This window comes from Brachyistius frenatus, unplaced genomic scaffold, assembly GCF_029030835.1.
Source record: "Brachyistius frenatus isolate BFR_SWC_R1_liver_20210118 unplaced genomic scaffold, ASM2903083v1 Contig_120, whole genome shotgun sequence".
Lineage (NCBI taxonomy): Eukaryota > Metazoa > Chordata > Actinopteri > Embiotocidae > Brachyistius > Brachyistius frenatus.
Window position 1 is genome coordinate 1,194,197 of NW_027210719.1, and position 18,589 is coordinate 1,212,785.

General features: G+C 41.0%; 1 protein-coding gene across 2 annotated transcripts; it reads right to left on the reverse strand.

Moving 5' to 3' along the window:
* Positions 1-1,998: 1,998 nt before the first annotated feature.
* srpx (sushi-repeat containing protein X-linked) lies at positions 1,999-17,870 on the reverse strand. 2 transcript variants are annotated; one of them, XM_069713649.1, is made up of 10 exons: positions 17,743-17,870; positions 13,087-13,143; positions 10,452-10,640; positions 9,031-9,207; positions 7,273-7,399; positions 7,030-7,151; positions 6,081-6,260; positions 4,643-4,776; positions 2,779-2,900; positions 1,999-2,702 (listed from the first exon to the last, which is right to left on the reverse strand). In XM_069713649.1, the coding sequence occupies exons 1-10, from the start codon at positions 17,801-17,803 to the stop codon at positions 2,519-2,521; spliced, it is 1,353 nt and encodes a 450-aa protein (XP_069569750.1). In that variant the 5' UTR covers positions 17,804-17,870; the 3' UTR covers positions 1,999-2,518. The 2 variants fall into 2 exon arrangements, with proteins under 2 accessions (XP_069569750.1, XP_069569751.1); XM_069713650.1 differs by lacking the exon at positions 13,087-13,143.
* Between the last annotated feature and the right edge of the window lie 719 nt (positions 17,871-18,589).

The window sequence follows — 18,589 nt, forward strand, 5'->3', positions numbered from 1 at the left end:
TTTTTTCGATTTTCAGGGTCCTCACAGGATGTATCCTCAGAACTTTCATGAGTCCCTGAGATCATTTAGCACAATCGGCAAGTCAAAGTTTTCACTTATCCTGTGGTGAAGTATTTCAGTATTTACTGAATAGCACAAAATCCTCTGCAGACGTTCATTGTTCCAAAATGACGTATCCTAGTGAAACTGACTTCCTCTAGCGACAACCTGAGGTTCACATTTGCATTTTCAGTGAAAGGACATGATAGATAAGTTAACGGTACACTGTCGTGACATCTTGGTCAGACCTTTTTTAGTTTGTCCAGTACAAAACTTGCAACAATAATAATTCCCATTAGCCTCAGCGGTACTATGTGTTGTATTAATTATCAAATGTTTGCATGCTAACATGCTAAACTAAAACGGTGAACAATACAGCAGCTAAACATGAGCCATTCTCATTTTTGCTGTGAGTGACCTGTCTACTCAGGCTTTTGTTTTTTATTCTGATATTGTGTAGTCTGAACCTGAACCTGAACCTCGGTCTATTTCCTTCACGACATCGGTCCTATTCTCTATCAACTTATGTCAAATGTGTTACTAATTTATTTTTGGTTGATTGAAGAAGCAATTACTTGAAAAAAGAAGATGCAGTAAACACAGTAGCCAGTTAGTTACTTTCCACCCCTGGTTGTCGAAAAATAAATAACAAAAAAAAAAGTGGCACAAAGTCTAGACCGTAAACTTAAACTAGCTTCAATGTATTTTACATAACACTGTATCAGTGTGATGATAGAAACTGCATGACATTAGAGAAATCAGAGGTAGAACAAAAGGTTTTGTGAAGCACTGATACTGACATCATTTTACACTTAGAAAAGAGTGTGTGATTTGAAGTGCGTTCCCAGGAACCCTGAGATGGGGGCTGTGTGTTAAAGGGTGAGTCAGCGCTGAGGCGAGCTGCCTTCATCTCAGGGTGGAGGGCTAATAATGAGCCGATGACAGACGGTGACCTTGTCCCTTACAGCCCTGGGCTCTACGATCCACCGTCCTGTGATGAATCACGCAGTTCACCAAAAAAAAACGATTCTCAAGTTAAACCCTGTGCAATCATTTTTCATGTGGAATGCCAATTTTGTCCGCCTGTCCTTGGCAAACCGTCTGCCCTGAGCTCCCAGAGCAAACAGTTTCACACCCATAGTTACAGTAATAATACGCGTGTTCACTGTCCAACATACTTGAGAAGCTCGTGCAATACTGAAGAAACGCTTGATGTACAGCATGTTCTATCTCTGTCGTGTCGAAGCATCAAACTCACTGTTTTCAAGCCGATTTTGTCCTAAATGTGTTACAAGAATATTTTGAAATAAATGCATCTTTCCATAGACTGCATGTTGGTTTATTTGTTGTTGCTCTTGGGGAGTTTTTCTAATATTAAACTAATAATATGATTGATTAGTGCTGTCACTGTGTGTGCAGCTACAAAACCATGTTTGTGCTGGTTGACTGAATCTGTCCATGTTTCGGTATGGGAGTTTTGTTGAAGCATTAAATTAATGAATGACGCTCATTACCTGTTGTCTCATCCACTCAGGACACACCTTTAACTGAATTAATATAAAATGTCATGAACAAAAAATAACTTGTCAAAATATGAATGTTTAAAGTTTCTTTTAGACTATGAACCATTTTTGAAAGAGCACCAGTGTCGTAGTGACAATTAAAACCATCAGTCCATAAACGTTTAGCCTGTGTTTACACATGTACACATTTACACGTGTGCACGTGACGTGATTTTGCATTTAGATGTGTGTGTGACACTTTTACACATTTAGGCGTGACGAGTTTATATATGTAGATATACAGTATATGTATGTAAACACACACACACATATACGCGTGTATAATTACGTCATATTCAGTCGGGTAAATCTTTTGCCTCATCTTCAGTTCTTCAATATACGCGGCCTCAGGAGATCTTGCATGTCTTCGGCTGACACTGACACACAGAAGAGCACATTCTCCACACAACATTTAATCAGTGTTAATTCAGGTGAAGATGCACGGTGCACAACACACAGGGTACATCATTATTAGAGAGGTGAGACATAAATATTATACAGGTAAAAAGTTTTCCAGTTCACACAGTAAAAATACTTTTTGTACAAAATAGTAAAACATATTTCTGCTTTGAAAATATTAATAATAATAATAAAACAAATAGACACAGGAATCAATATGATTGTTATGTAGTGTGTGGTTCATCTCATCGAGAGCCGCCTCAGATCAGCACCACGACTGACACCCAAACACACACACACAAACGCGCGCGCACACACACACACACACACACACACACACACACAAAGAAGTGCACATGCACACTGGATAGAGGACAGAGTGAGTTCAGGTAGCAGTGTGCGAAATGTAGATAGAAACAGAAGATCTGAGACGCTCTTGTCTGTTGTGACTGATAGAAATAAAAGATCATAGATGGCTGCGAGTCCGTGGAAGTGCGCTGAAAGGGGTGGGGTGCGTTTTATGACTGACAGGTCTGGCCTGCCTCCTGCTGTAGCACCATCTCGTCCTTGCGGTGGGGGAAGGTGTCGATGGTGGTGAATAATTCAGCCGCTGTGATCGGGAACGGGTAGCGTTGCTTGTCCATGCCCTGCTTGTCGACCAGCACCATTTGGAAAGACCTTTGAGGAATCTGAAGCAGTAACCTAGGAAACGCACGCAGAAGTGAGCCAAAGTCACATGTGCTGAAGTTACACAGTGTGTGTGTGTGTGTTTTAGTACCTGAGCTGCAGGGCCAGTCCAGGGGGGAGCAGCTTGTGCCGAATTCGGCCAACTTGTGCCGGATAAGTCCCGACCAGCTCAATAACTGTCACATGTCTCAGATCCAGTCCACACTGAGCATGCTGTTCCCATGGGACAGAAACAGAGAGACTCATCCATAAGTTTTACAGCCTTGTTATTGATTAACATGCAGACAAAAAAAAAAAAACTGAGCACAGGCCATGTTACTGAGGAAATGAAACTCTATTAAACCACCAGGGCTGCAGCTAACAATTATGTTCATGATTCATTTATAGTCGTCTCCACTCAACAAAGCGCTTTGTTTATACTTCCCTTGAACTGTTCTCATTTGCCGAAGCCTCTCTGTGCTCAGCTTAAATCTGAGTTTAACACATGGAAGTAGGTCGCAGCCATTTGTGGTTAAATATACATGTAACACAAGTGCAATGTGGAAACTCAAACCTCCAGTGGACAAACACTGAGAAGGATTTTCAGCAACGTGGGAGACATCTTACATCCGGCAGTATAACTTCAATAAACAATATCTGCATTTTCATAAAGTCTGGATTTTTCAAAGAAGGAGAAGGAGTATATTTTTTAACAAGTTACATGTGAGGAATTATTTTTTTTTTTTAATGGCAGACATTGGAGAAAATCTCTGATTACTGAGGAGGGTCACTGCATTCAGGTCTTATTTTGTCAACTATGTATTAGCAGGAACATTAACAATGAAAAATCTTCTGTTGGACAATATTTCCAATAGTAGTCCATTTGTAAGGGGCCTCACGGTTGGCTTTTGCAGCCGTTCCAGTTGTCATATCATCTGTGTCTCTCCCCTCAGCTCTCTGCTGTAGCAATTTCTTTTAAAATAATTTAAGCCACTCCACAATATTTCCAGAAGTACACACTGGAGAACACATACCCTCGACTGTGAATCACTAATTCACAGTTACAGCAACCGTCTGGGCTTTTTTTTTTCTTTCGACTGTGGATTCGTGACACAGCGGATAGATTCAGATAGACCGACTTTATGGAGCCCAAAGGGAAATTCTGTGTTCACTGTGTGCACTGTATTATATATATATATATAAATCCTTATTTTAAGTTAGTTTTGTCTGTAAGGGAGCCCAACGTTTCCAAGATTTTCTTCCACTGCCAGTGCAGCAAGATTATTTCAAACTTGTCCCAGTAGATAAGTGATCATATTGACAAACAAAAACAAAGTAATAGTGAGAAAAATGATTTTAGAGAGGCTTGAAACAAGCTGCTTGAATAATAAATGTGTTGAGGAAATCATACATTTATCAGATTTAATTAAATTGTATGAAATAATTATATAATTTCCAAGTATAAGGTGTAATACGCTTGTTTTATCTGACCAACAATCCAACTTAATCAATTATAATGATAGAAGATATAGAAATATATGATCAAAATAACCAGACAGATTTCAGGACTGATTGATCCGCTTGTTGAAAAAAATGACACCGGTCTGTCTCTGAGCTGAAAACAGTCACTTTGAAAAGGTCAGCTGTGACTTCACGGTTTGTGACGAGCTGGGAAAACATCCACCTCAGAATAGCCTTATCAGAGCCGATGTCAGTATCATTTATTCAGCGCCGTGACATTTTCCGATCATCAGCACGACATCCTCTCTCCTGTTTATTTGTCTCGCTGCTTCGTCCCACTCAGGCAGCTGACCGAGAGAGAGACGAACACAGACACACTGCGGTCCTCCGTGTGAGCAGCGTCGCAGGGGACACAAATGTGCGCTGTGTTGACTGTCATCGCTTTTCTCCTGCTCACCCCTCCATCTCAGGTGACCCACATTCAGCTCGTGTTCTCCCTGCGAGTCGTGCCTCACCTGTAAGTTAGTCATCTGGAAGCGGTAATTGTGATTGGCGGCCGTTGGCGCGGAGATAATGAGGAGCCGTCGCTTCTCATAGAACTGGTCCAGCAGTGCAGCCGCCGTGCGCACTCCCACATTAATGTTCATGGCTGCGATGACAACGAATGTACAATTAAGTGATGCACACGGGACAAGAGGAGACGATCTATTACAACACATTATTTCTGTGACGTGTCACATAATCTGATTCCTTCTGGCGGCTCTGTAGATGAAATCAAATGAACTGAAGTGAACAGGACACTGAGTTTAAAGAACTGTAACACACTTTTTCCTTCCTCGTAGATACAGACTTTCAATGGAGGAGCGTCCAGTATTGATTTTCTTTTTTTAATCGATGGATAGCAGAGGCGGCCATTTTCTCCTCCACTGGCCTTCTCACATGAAACCACAAACAGTGTTGCCAGAATTGACAGACAGCAAGTGAGGAATCTAAACAAAAGTAGCCCCATTTTGATTTCCAGTGTTAGACAGGGTCCCTCAAATGTTCAGTGGCTGAATACTGGTCTCATCTGCTCATGTTTTAACAATAAAATTAGGTGAACCTACATCAATGGACACAATGAAAACAAATGATCCCCACCACGTCATTTAGATTCAGCAGTAAAAGTCTTAATTTATATGAACAGACGCACAAACTTCAAGGCCAAATGTCAACTGAATGTTCAGCTTATTGAACTCAGTGTCCTGACAGTTAATGATACAACTTGGAGAAGAGGAAGGACTGATTTATTGAAATACAGCCAAACTTTTTATCGGGGGAAAAGTTTCCAAATTGTAGAAAAGTAGCCCAAATTATCACAAGCCACAAAAATGGACTGCTTAATCATGTAAGAAATCACCAGGCTGGGTAGAACAAAGAACATCGATGTGAATGGTAATTTAAAACTGGAACAAAAGGGGTGAAGGTGTGGTCAACAAGCTATAAACTCTTTGCCTTTTTCTGGTCCTATCCCAAGAACTTATTAAATATTCTTGTAGCATGAATGCATGTAGCACAGAAGAATGAAAAGCAGGTTAAAAGAAGTGTATGAAATGTTTACCTTATTATTATTATTATTATTATTATTAGAGTCTTACATAAATAAAATATAATAAATCAATTTAAATAGAGCTCATAAAACCAAGATAAAAAAGATGAGTGTGTCAATGTTTGCAAGTCTGTTAAAAATGGATCTACTCTCATTATCCAGAAAACCCTTTATTATTGTCCCAAGGATTTTTTGTTTTTGTTTTTGTTTTTTTTTGTTTTTTTGCCATGGTTGTTTGTTTTTTTCTTCTGCAGGTGCCTTTCTAAGTTAATTTGCAAAAACGATGAGCCATTTAAAAAAAGAAAAGAAAACTAATTTCAAAAGTTTTTTGTATTTGTGTGTGTTGATCTGCTGGCGGTACATACGTGCACAGGTTGTGTCTGAGCCAGACCAGGTGAGTCCGTACTGACACACTCTGGCAGCGCTGCCCTGCAGCTCGAAGCCACCGGTGCAGGTGAATTCACAGGAGGCGCCGTAGTTGTCTCCGTCGCTGTCACACTTCATGTAACCGTTGTCCGGGGGAAACAGCGGGCTGCAGCGGCGCACTACACACACACACACACACACACACACACACACACACACACACACACACACACACACACACACACACACACACACACACACACACACACACACACACACACACACACGAGAGAGAGAGAGAGAGGAAACATGGGAGGCAGCGAGGTGGCAGATGATTAATATTCACACAAAAATGTGTTTTTTTTTTACTGCTGCTTTTTCATCACATCTCACAAAGTAAAAACACTTAAACTTTAAAACGGATTTATTTCAATCAGCTTCTTCACTATGAGCCTTGAGGTTTGACGGTAACTATCATCTGCAAAGGTTTTTTACAGTTAAGGTCTTTTTTCATGAGATCTTCTAGGTTTCTCTGAACTGTTCGAAGTGATCTGACCTGGTTATAAAATCGACTTCTTCTCCGTCATTGTATGGGTGGGAAAAGGAGACCAAACTTAAATCAGGATTCAGAATAATTTGAATGAAAATGTGATGACAGTTTTGGCGTTGTTAACTCTTGTTAATAACAACTCATGATGACGGTGGAGTTAGACGTTTAACATTAACCTGCTTTACGCTTGAACATTTTTCCATTTAATAAATGAAAATTTCTGACTGAACAAGCTGAAGAAGGCCACCAGAAAACACCAGTTTTTGTTGGTGGACCATCTCACTGTGGAAAAGAAACAGGCACTGTCTGCTCCAGATATGAATGTCTGACCTTCTTGCACCAAAACAAAGTGTTTTGCTCGACACAGTTGATCAAAATCTCTGCTTTGAGAAGCTCACCTCGCACTCTCACAGTGAAGCGGCAGGACCCTTTGTTCCCGGCCCGGTCAAACACGGTGTAAGACATCTTGTGGAGGCCCTCTAGGAAGTCTGATTTTGAAGGTTTTCCTTTCAGGATAACACTGAAAAAAGAACATGCTCAGTTTTAATCTCACACTGTGATCTCACTTTTCAGAGTGTAATAATGAACAGGATGAGAACAGACTGAAGAAAAATGAGAAAAAAGTCTAAAAGCAGACTGACTCTGTAAGGATGCCGTCTGCAGTGTCGACACCTTCTGGTGTGTCCCAAGCCACCCTCGCTGTCAGCTTCCCCGGTTCTGCCCACTTATCCTTCAGATTAGGGCACTTGATTTTTGGAGAATCCATATCTACAGAGAGAAAACAAAACATTTAAAACCTTAATAGAAAGGAAAACAAAGAAAAAAACAAACCTCCAACTCACTTCACAGGGTCACCTGGCGAGTAAACGCCACAACCCTGCCCATGCTTTCCACTCTGTCACAGCACATATGCAGTTTCACTCTTTCACTTTTGAAATAATGGTTCATAGATTTCTAACAAAAGTGGACAAAATCCAGCTTCTTATTTCTAGCTGACAACTTCGCTGGTAGATTTAATCAGATAGCCAAATAAGCTTCTCGTGTTGGTTGAAAACACTGTCACTGGCTGACTAGTTACGCGTCTCGGTGACTCATATTAAAATACGAATATTATGATGGGTCTTACATATCCAGTTGAAGGTACTGTGCCAAAAGACTGAGGCTGAAGTTGCATATTCTGGTTGAAACAAGCTCATTGGCTGTCATAAAGTATAATAAATTATGAGTGTAGTGTGGTGAAAATTAGTCACAAGTATGAAAGGAAACAATAAGATCAATCTGATCTGTCATTTTGTTCTAACACACAAACATAACTCTTTAATGAACATTTAACAGTGACCAACTTGTTGTCGAGGACCAGAATGTAGGATTTAGTGGCATCTAGTGGAGAGGTTGCAGACTGCAACCAACTGAACACCTGTCGCCTCACCGTCCCCTTCTCAGCGTGTAGGAAAAACTACAGCAGCTGCGAAACTTGTAAGGAGCATGAAAGCTCCTCTATGGAGACCGTGTTTGGTTTATCCCTTCTGAGCTACTGTAGATACATGATGGTGCAACATGGTGGTCTCTGTGGAAGAGGACCTGCTCCCTATGAAGATTTTAAGGGTTAATTCGAAGGTAATGAAAATACGATTCTTAGTTTATTAATGATTATAAACTAATGAAAACATATGAATATTATGTTGCATTTCTGCCAATAGATCCTCCGAAGTCCTACACACTGGATCTTTAACTGTAGCAGCGCTCACCTCCTAAAGTTACCAGTCATCCTATGACAAAATTAAATTAGAAAGAGACGCTCATTGCAGACACTGCAAGAGTCAAAAATATATTTTAAGGTGCCACGAAGAGTGAGGTGAATCATAACTCTTAGGAAACAGGGCTGAAAATTCGAATTGATCACACAGACAGAGAAGTGGAAGACTTAATGTCATTTCACAAACAGCAGTGGTAAGGATGTGCTGCTTGTGGTGCAGTGATAATGGAAAGAGTCTCTTCAAGTGCCCAAAACCCCTGAAATTACCAACTGGTCGCAAAACTATTCTGTCGTTTATAAGATCACTTAAATACAGCTTTTCATTAAAAACTGTCTTTTTTGTTTTTTTTTGCTTAGACTGAAACTAAGAAGTGAAAAACATGTACTGTATATTTGTGTTGAGGGGAGACAAACCACAGTCTACTTTTCTGCTTCTGTGTATGAACATGTCTGGAGGCCTGTTTTCTCCCAACATCAATCATAAAACCTTGTACTATGAAGAATATGCTTTGTCGTGACTTTTATCTAGTAGCTGGAGCTGGCCTTGCGCCGTAAGCAGGTAATTACTTGTTAGAGGCCTGGAGGCTCCAGTCCTCTGTGGGAGACTTACGTAAGTACAGAAGAAAAGCATAGACAGTCTTACCAACACAGGTTGGGACTCCAGCGCTCCACACCTTGGTGTGCTGGCAGGTTGACGTCTTCTGGCCCTTCAGACTGAATCCAGGAGAGCAGAAGAACTCGCAGCGAGAGTTGAAGTAGGAGCCGTCCGAGCACTTGTAGCCGCCGTTAACTGGCATGTCCAGTTTAGGACAACGGATCTCTGTCAGCAGAGGGAGCTCAGTGTTAATGCAGCGGTTGCTTTGAATGTTTGGCTCTTCCTACTCTTAATTTAGGGTACCGCATTTATGCACCGATGCAACAAGGTCTTCTTTGATATGGTAAAAAAAAAAAAAAAAAAGATGCAAAGTTTTTGATGCACAGTTGCCTAAACTGACCTGGACCAAACTTATTCTAGAGCAGCAGTGATAAAAAGCAACAGTAGTGATTGTTGGGTGGTTGAACAGAGTCTGAATCCTACCAAGTTGGAATTGCTGGTGCAATTTTGTTTTAACTTTTCTAAAATTGCCTTCCAGACAATCACTCCGACTTCATTCTTCTCACAACTACTTCTGTCTTTTGTACATACAACTGGTGCAGCACTATAAATGTCTTCAAGGACAGATATTCTGGAAATGTGCCCCATTATCCCAATACTTACTCACTCCGCCCTCTCTATGACGCCCTGCTTTTTGAGTGTGACCGTTTACATAGCAGACATCCCCTTATACAAACAAGCATACCATCAGTGCAGTAGTATCCCTTAACATCCTGTGTTACTATGGAATAATTGAGCGTATCATGGTATAAATAATGTTCCCACAGAGGCTTTAACACCCTGCCAGGAGTAGACTTCTGAGGCCAGTAATGTCCATGTAATTGTTTACATATTTGTTGTATTAAATAATATTGTGAGCATCAGTTACAGGAAGCTTTATGATTAAACATTTTTGATTTCCATAACAAAGACTTTCTACAATAATTGAATCAAACAGTGACTACCTTGGCTTGAAAATGAACCCAGAGTTAAGCGAATGCCCAAAAAAATCCCTGGTTTCTAATTGACCCCCATTCAAAAAGCATCAAATTCTCTCTAGAAATATTAAGTCATTATGATGTCAGTAGCTGAATTTAAGCCCTCTATTAACTGTGCTGGTGGTCATTTTGGAGATTATAGCTCCATTAACAAGATTTGACAGCTTGTGAAATGCTTTGATGTCTGCTGTGTTGACGTTGATTGACAGCCCCGGACGTATTTCCAGCAGATGAAAGCCAACCAGCCCCAATCTTTATTTTGAAAAGGAGCTGGTTCAAAATAGAAAAAGTGCCAAACTGCAACTCTGGACTTAAATTTGCAAACCAGTGAGTGATATCACATCTCGCTACATCCCTTATTTACAGTGTGTGCATACAAACAGTGGGATACATGATGTGTGTGCAGGTGTTCAGGTGGATCTTAGCTCTTACCTCGGCAGGCGTAGTTAGAGGACCAGTGTTTGCTGGCCATACACACCACCTCTGAGCTCTGGACCTCGTATCCCTGCTTACAGCGGATTTTACAGCGTGTCCCCATCACGTTCCTGTAGTGCTCCCCTCTGGGTGTACGACAGCTCACGTCACCATGTTTCACCTTAATGGGCGCACACCACGGGGTTCCTAAAAACAGAGGAAAGAGAATTACACTGTCCTTCTCCTCACAGCGCCGAGACAGTTACGTGTTTTCTATGCCGCGGCCTTGGAGTGGGAGAGACTCGATAATAAGCACTTACCTGAAGACTCTGAAATGGCTAGAAAGACTTCTTTTATTAGTGTGAAAATGTAAAAACCCACCTATCACCTTGAGTACAGGCAGATACGGTAGATTTCTCATTACCTTATCTGCGGCTTTCCATAATCCAACAGTGTCTCAGGAGGGAAAGAAGATAACTTCTTTTGAGTAAGAGACAGATAATAAAGGCTAGGGAGCACTTTAATTCCAGTGTGTCAGAGTGTGAAAGTCAATGCTCAGATAAAAGTCTGTTTTGAGAGTGCAGGCTTTTCTGATACTTATCACACCACTGATTTAGGTATCGTCTCTGTTCATTGTCACCTGGATCCATTTCTCTCCTTTCAAGATTTAGTCTGTTCAGTTTTGGTCTTTAGAAATGCCGCCATAAATAAAGGAAGTTATATTTATTACATTTATTTATTTATTCATTCTTTCTTTCTTTCTTTCTGAGATATTGTGTTTGAATCTACAGCCACTTATCTCATCTTATCATGAGAACTGGAAACAGTAATAAACAGTTAGCGGTCATAAGGTCTGCAGACTGGAGCCAGTGGCTGACTTTTATACCTTTACACAGAGGCAGCTGTTCTTTCCAGCATTTATTTTAAGTTAAATTAGCCGGCTACTGGCCGTACATCTTCCTATTTATCATAGAGAAATGATGATGGTGTCAATCTTTTCTTCAGACTCTCGTCAAGAAAGCAAAAATTATCCAAACATGATGAACTATTCCCGTAGGACCCTTGCTTGAAGGACACCACTTCTTTTCAGCGTGTCCCCTCAGATGGTGGTTATCTGCCCATCTCTACAATACTTGTGTAAAAATTCCTTCTCTGATGCCAGGTTTGAGGGGCCACAAGGTTCGTATTCCAATACAGTGAAATCAAAATCTGCAATTTATTTCCTGCTGGCTCAGGACAAACACTCAGCCCTCTGGACCAACACACACACACACACACACACACACACACACACACACACACACACACACACACACACACACACACACACACACACACACACACACACACACACACACACACACACACACACACACACACACGGAGAGGAGAATACACACCAGTTTAGGCTAATTTCCAGTTGGAATAAAGATGAGTATTCATTACGCAGCCAGCCTTCTCTGCTCTCTCTCTGTGTAAGTGTGTGTGTGTTGGCACAGTTTCCACAGCCACCAAGTTAAAGAAAATAATACTACATTTGAGCTTTTACACGGGGCAGAGTTGGTTTGGCCTGGATGAAAATGTTCCGTGTCTAACTGACCCCGAAATTAAAGCTGGAAGCTACTTTGACGTAACTGTTTCAGATTACAAAACTGGCAGAACTAACTGGTGTTGAATTATGTCTCTTTAGAGACAGTTAAATCCAAAAATAAATGTTTCTGGCTCGATCCCGTGACCCTCAATTAGTTAAATGTTCGGTTATCTTTTGCTATATTCCAACTAAATGACAAAATTATATAAAATCCTTTTCCTGTAAAAAACAAAATATACAAATCTCCCTCTTCCTCTTCCTGTAAAACAATAAAATATTTTTCAACTTGGGGTCATATAAATTAATGAAATGTTCTTTGAGGCAAGTAGCTTCACATTTAACCATTAGCTTGGGTCATAGTAGCTAGCACATCTTCAGCAGCAAATAGAGTATTATAGATCAGAACTTATTTAAGTATATCTAAAGCTCTTTCTTTCTATTGTTGAAAACGTAAATATTTCTATCCTGTATGTGAAGTCGTGTAAATCAATCCAATCAAATGCATTTATGGCAACGAGCTACTGAGTTGTGGCACGCCGACGTAGCAGCAAACAAGATCATGAGAGGTGACCGTTTGGATCGCAACCAGAACAAACTTTGTTTAGACTATAGTTTTACTTTAAATAATTTATTAGCCCCTAGCTCTCCTGTTTCTCGTCTAACAAAGTTGCGAAGGTGTCAGTGGAAGCTCGCCATCCTCTGCAGCACCGTGCTGTATTTGTGAAGCCACAGCAGTGCGTAAGCAATGCAATTAAAGGAAATCAAAAGGATTTGATTTAAATCCTTATGGCAAACCCACCAATACATTAAGTTTGTTTAAATTAAATCACATTACGTGGAGCCCTCTGCCTACTGTTTCATTATTACTGCAAATTGAAAACATAACTCTCAGAGCGATCGTCTGTATGAGGTGATGTCATCACTATCTGGGGGACATGAAAACGTATTTAGTCTGATCACAATAAATACACTTACTCAAATGAAATATCCCTCAAATTTCCAAATGCATGCGCTGTATGTATGCATGTGTGCTTTGGCAAGGGACAAACCAAGTGTGGTCACCTTTATATCTACGAGAATACCAGTCCTCATCATCTCCGTAGGCGGACTGTCCTGACCCTGGGGAGGAAAGAAAACAAGAAAAAGCAACTAACACAATGAAGAGCTGCGTCCAAGTTGTTAGGCAATGTTTAAAAGCATTGTCCTGGGCTGACCTGTGTGGGTCTTTTTTCTGAAAAATACAGCACCACGAACAGGCTTATGAATATTGCTTAACTTTTCATCTGAACCAGACTTCAGGGGGCCTGATCTGGATCTTTTGGACAGGAAACATGCACAATGAAAAAAAACCCTCAAAAGATCTATTTTTTTCCAGCTTGTTTGGAAAAATGAATCTGTTTAACACAAAGATTCACTCAGTGGTCCCCTGTAGCGTCCGGTTAAGAATGAAGGGAGTACAACTATTTTAAAACGTTTTGTTCCAAAACAGCTCCCAGCTACCTACCGTGGATAGCTATCCATTTTACATCCTCTTTAACAGTCAGAACATTTCTCAGACAGGACACAAGATATGCAGACCATGAAAACAGTTAGCATTCTGGGTGGTGGCTGCAGAGCTGGTGCTCGACACAGTTGAATGGCACTGGTAAAGACAAATGTGAGGGGAATTGTCATGAGCAGAGGGGGGGGGGTTATTTGAAGAAAGAGGAAGAAGGAATGGTGGGAGATAGAGCAGGACTGGAGGCACTAAATCTAAGAGGAAATGGGTAAGGAAAGGGTTAAAGTAGGGAGGATGTTATGAACCCCTGTGTGAATGTGTCCTCTGTTCAGGATCCACGAGGGAGGAGTGTCCGACCCTCCTCCAGCTTCATATATCAGCTGCATGTTGGTCACCGAGTCTGATACCGTGAGCAAGTCTCCCGTACCGTTCACCATTCCTCATCGTGGCTTTACTGTCAGTTGAATAAAAGCTGTCTGGACCAAACACACACATATACATACAACAAGCTTTAAGGTTTCAGCAGTCAGATCACACAGCATGGATAGACCAAGCCCACATGAGTGAGTCAGATTTAACTGTCTAATGGGAAAACGTAAGTGTCCACTTCTCAATGGGGTGAGAGGGGAGGAGGGCATTGCGAGGTATGGAAAAATAATTAGATGTGTGTGTGTGTGTGTGTGTGTGTGTGTGTGTGTGTGTGTGTGTGTGTGTGTGTGTGTGTGTGTGTGTGTGTGTGTGTGTGTGTGTGTGTGTGTGTGTGTGTGTGTGTGTGTGTGTGTGTCACAATTTCAGCGTTATTTAAAGCACCATGACCCAGAAAAATATCTACTCAGCAATAATTTGCATCTCTTCCAGGCCAAGAGGATGCAATTATTTACACCATTATCTGGTAGGTGTTTCAACAAATAATGTCAACTAAACTAATAAAAGAAACATGTAAAATGTTATACAATAAAATTCAAGTCTACAGCTCAAATATTCATCTTCAAGGAACAAAGAAGTGTTTTTCTTGAATTGATTTTTTTTTTTTTTTTTTTTTTTGGTCCTTCAGGCGAACAAACAGTTCTTGAGGAAAAAAGACATGTAACGATGCTAAGAACAGTGTGAACTCCTCTGAGTTTTCCTCGTTACACACATGATGTCTCCATCTGCAGCTCTAATCAGCTGCTGTTACCTTTTTCATACCTACGGGCAGTAGGCACATCTGCAGATGCACAGCGTTACCTCCTACATCACCCATTGTATGGGTTAGGTTAGGGTGTGTGTAACGTAGTGAAGTGTGTGTCATGCAGTGAGTGGGTGCATTAAGTAATGAAGTGGTTGTGTTGTGTAGTAAAGTGGGTGTGCAACTTGTGGGTGTGTTGTGCAGCGTGCAGGACAGTAAACCCTTCTCTTTAAATCTGCTGGCACAGCAGCTCTGTGGTTGGATTAAATTAACTTTGGCCTGGTTTGCGCTTCCAAAATTCAAGATAAGAATATGGGATCTGAGACTCCCCCCCACCATTCATATCTAATAAATCTGTCAACATGATGAGAAGGGGATCAGCAGCCAGCATCATCTTCCTGTCCGTCTCTCCTACTTCAAAGGAGTTCAGAGCAAGAAGTCTGTCAAAGCATTACTAAAGCAGAAACGGTGGGAGCTTGACTTCCTGACAAACCTCTGAGTGAATATGCTTTAAACTACTGAGTCTGATATTCCAATTAGCTCTCTATGGGCCTCTGATATAAGCTGTCATTATGTGTAAATGTGTAAATGTTGAAGCATGACTACAGGCTAACAGAGCAGGAGAAAGTAGAAAATAATATGAGATGTCATTTCTTTATCACTCAATTCAACACACCATGATTACAGAATTCCTTTTTGTGCCCTAATGATTCAATTATACTGTGTAGTAACACGTCTGCTGCTGCTTTCTTAATCAGTTTCTCAACCTGAGGAACAAACTGCTCCCATTTTTCACTTCATTAAAAGTTCATAGGAAGGTACAGTAGTTTCTTCATGGTGAGTGACACTGGTGAAGCTCACCACAGTATAGTATTAATGGTAAAAATTAAACTTACTGGAATGTTCCTAACTTATCATATTGTCAGTAGGTGATTTGAGGGGAGATGTCTTGTTAGAAAAATGAGGACATCCATTCTCTGTGTTAACCTGCCATCCCCCCTCTCCATCCCATAGTAGCAGAGAGAGCAGTTAGGGTGTACCATACTGTAGTGGTAATGATAATATCGTTTTCAATTTTAATATAATAGAAAAGAATCATATCAAGATAGTGGTAATAGTCAACATTTGGGAAGTAATGACTTCAAACCGTTATGCAGTGTTTGATGTGCGGTATGTGAGCAACTTATGCACAGCAGCAACAAACCTGGCTGAAAGCAGGAAGCAGTTTTGTTACAAAAGATCAGATGCACAACATAGATTTTCTAACAAATGTGGTTTTACCACGTGGCTCTATAGGATGGTTGTGTTGGTCAGTCAGCCCCCTATTTTGGTTGAGACTGAGGTATTTCGAAAATTATTGGATTGATTGCCGTGAAATCCTAATGATTTGGGTGATCCTCTGCTCTGATTTTTCCTCATGAAAACCAGTGTTGGCACTTTATGAAGTAAAACTTAAGAACAGTAACATGTAAGCTATTCAATCAACAGTTAGCTCCTAAATTGAACCTTGGACTGTTTTGTATTTTTCCAGCATTCACCTGATGTTAAAGTATGTCTTTCCTTTCTGGAGGCAGAGTTATTCATTGATGGAGGATGCTGGCATTTCCCCAAGTTACTCCCTGCATGACGAAGATCCTCCTCTTCAGACCCACATCAGTATGAGAATCATCATGGAAAATATGACCAGGGTTCTACCAATACTTGTTCTAAATGGGTTTAACTGTAAGAAGGAATGTAGAACAGGCCAAACTCAGAGACTATAATACCTTCTTCAGAGAGCCCAAAAAGAAAAGGCAGCTCCTTTGAAAAACTCTGTATCTCGAGCATTTCACTGTCGTCCACTGTGAAGCAATGTGAGGCACCCAGGCTCAACTGATAAATGGGCTAATTGACCAGCAGAACAAACACAAACAGACCTGTGTAAAATAAACTCCTCATAAATGCACAGACACACACAAGTACAGACCAAAGTCCTGAATCTCAGTTCAACCAGCAGTTTTTAGTCTGTCAGTGTAAATCTGCCCTGCAGCTTGTGTTCATGTTTCAGCCTGTATGATCATACAGCAGTGGTGAGCTACTCTCAAACCATCCACAGGCACACAGCCACTGTGGCTACACACGCACGCGTGCGCGCACACACACAGTACTTCTCCATCATGACTTGGAGCTTTGAAGTCATTTCAGCTCCTCAGGCTACAGACTCTGCTGTGTCTCTCTCTGAGTAGCCTCTATGTTTTCTTATGTTGGCTAATTCAGTAATTCTTTGGGATTCAGAAAGATCATTCTTAATGGTTGTTTTTTTTTTAATTACAGTGATTGTTTTGACTAAAGGTGAGGAAATAATAAAAATATGTTGTTTTATCTAGCAAATGGTAAAAAAAAAAAAAAAAAAAGCCAAAGTTAATCAATGAACAATGATAGAAATCTTCAGAAAAACAGCAAATTCTAACTTTGAAGACGCTGAAACCAGAAAACATTTCGTGTTTCTGCAGGACTGAAATGTCTGGAATTACCAAAATAGTTGCCAATTAATGTTCTGCTAATCAACTCATCGATTAATCGTAGAAGCTTATGTTCGCGTGAGAGAAAGAAGAGCATTAATAAAATGTAAGTGCTTCCAGGCAGAGAGACGATGTAAATGCCCTTTGCTGTAGTTTAATTCAAAGAGAAAAAAGTACAAATTAAACTTCCATTGCACAGCAGCTGCAGCTTTCATTGGGGCCACAGGCTGAGCTCTGTGCAGAGAAACGTCCCCCAGATGCACACTGCACTCCCCCCGCTTCCCACCCCCTCCACGTAAACACAACCGCGGTTCACCCAACACCAGCGCTGAGGAAGAAACCTCGAACACTCTGCCACAAAAAAAAAAAAAAAAAAAAGTCCTCTCCCAACACAAAGTGTCTGATCTAACTCCAGCCCCAAAACCACAGACTCCGCACATTCTCTCCCCCCCCCCCCCACCCCCCGGACAGTGTGGCGATAAGCTGCTCGGTGGTTTAATCTGTCCTCCTCTCAGCGGGGTAATCAATGAGGCCCAGCGGTCAGTCCTTACCTTCATACCCGGAGCAGAAGCAGAGCTGCACGACCAAGAGCACCAGCGGCCACATGTCCATGTCGGGGACGCGGGACGGACTCTCTTCCACATGTGAAGGGGAGCTTGCTGAGAAACTTGCAGTGCATTCCTGCTTTCCAAAGGCCCGCCTCTTGCTCCAGAAACAAGGGAGGATTCTCCTCATGCAGGCAGAACCTGGCCACCGGGGTGAGGGAGTCGGACAGGGAGCACTACGACAACTCTAAAGGAACTGTGACACGAAATCAACCCTCAAAAAGACAGTTTCATCATACTGTACATTTAGAAGTATCATTTCAGGTACTTTGAGTATGCACATTGGAAAACAGTTACATATATAGCTGCATCTTATGCAATATTATAGATCAAACACTATAAAGAGTTCCTGAGATAAGCACAGAGAATACTTTACGGGTTTTTTTTTAAATCCTCACAAATGGAAAAATTGTGAACAACCAAAATCCCAGATCTTTGTTGGCCTATTTATGTTCAATCTGAGGATACAACCAGACACGAGTTTATTAGGGCTCCTTTAAACAGGGGTGGGAAGTACATTTACACAAGTATATTGTAGGCCTGCTTCAGTACAACATCAAGGTAATGCAGCTATGTATTTATACTCCTCTTCATTTCACAAAATACCGTGACATTTTTTACTCCACTGGCCTACATGTTTCCCACAGCTTTTATTGGGGAGGAGGGATGCAGGACTATTTAGCTTAAGTTTAAGTCTGTGTCTTCTGTTTCAAAAGTAAAACAGCAAGAATAACAGAAAGTCTGCCGTGTCCTCTGCACTGATTTATTCATAGTTCACAACTTGTAATTGTTC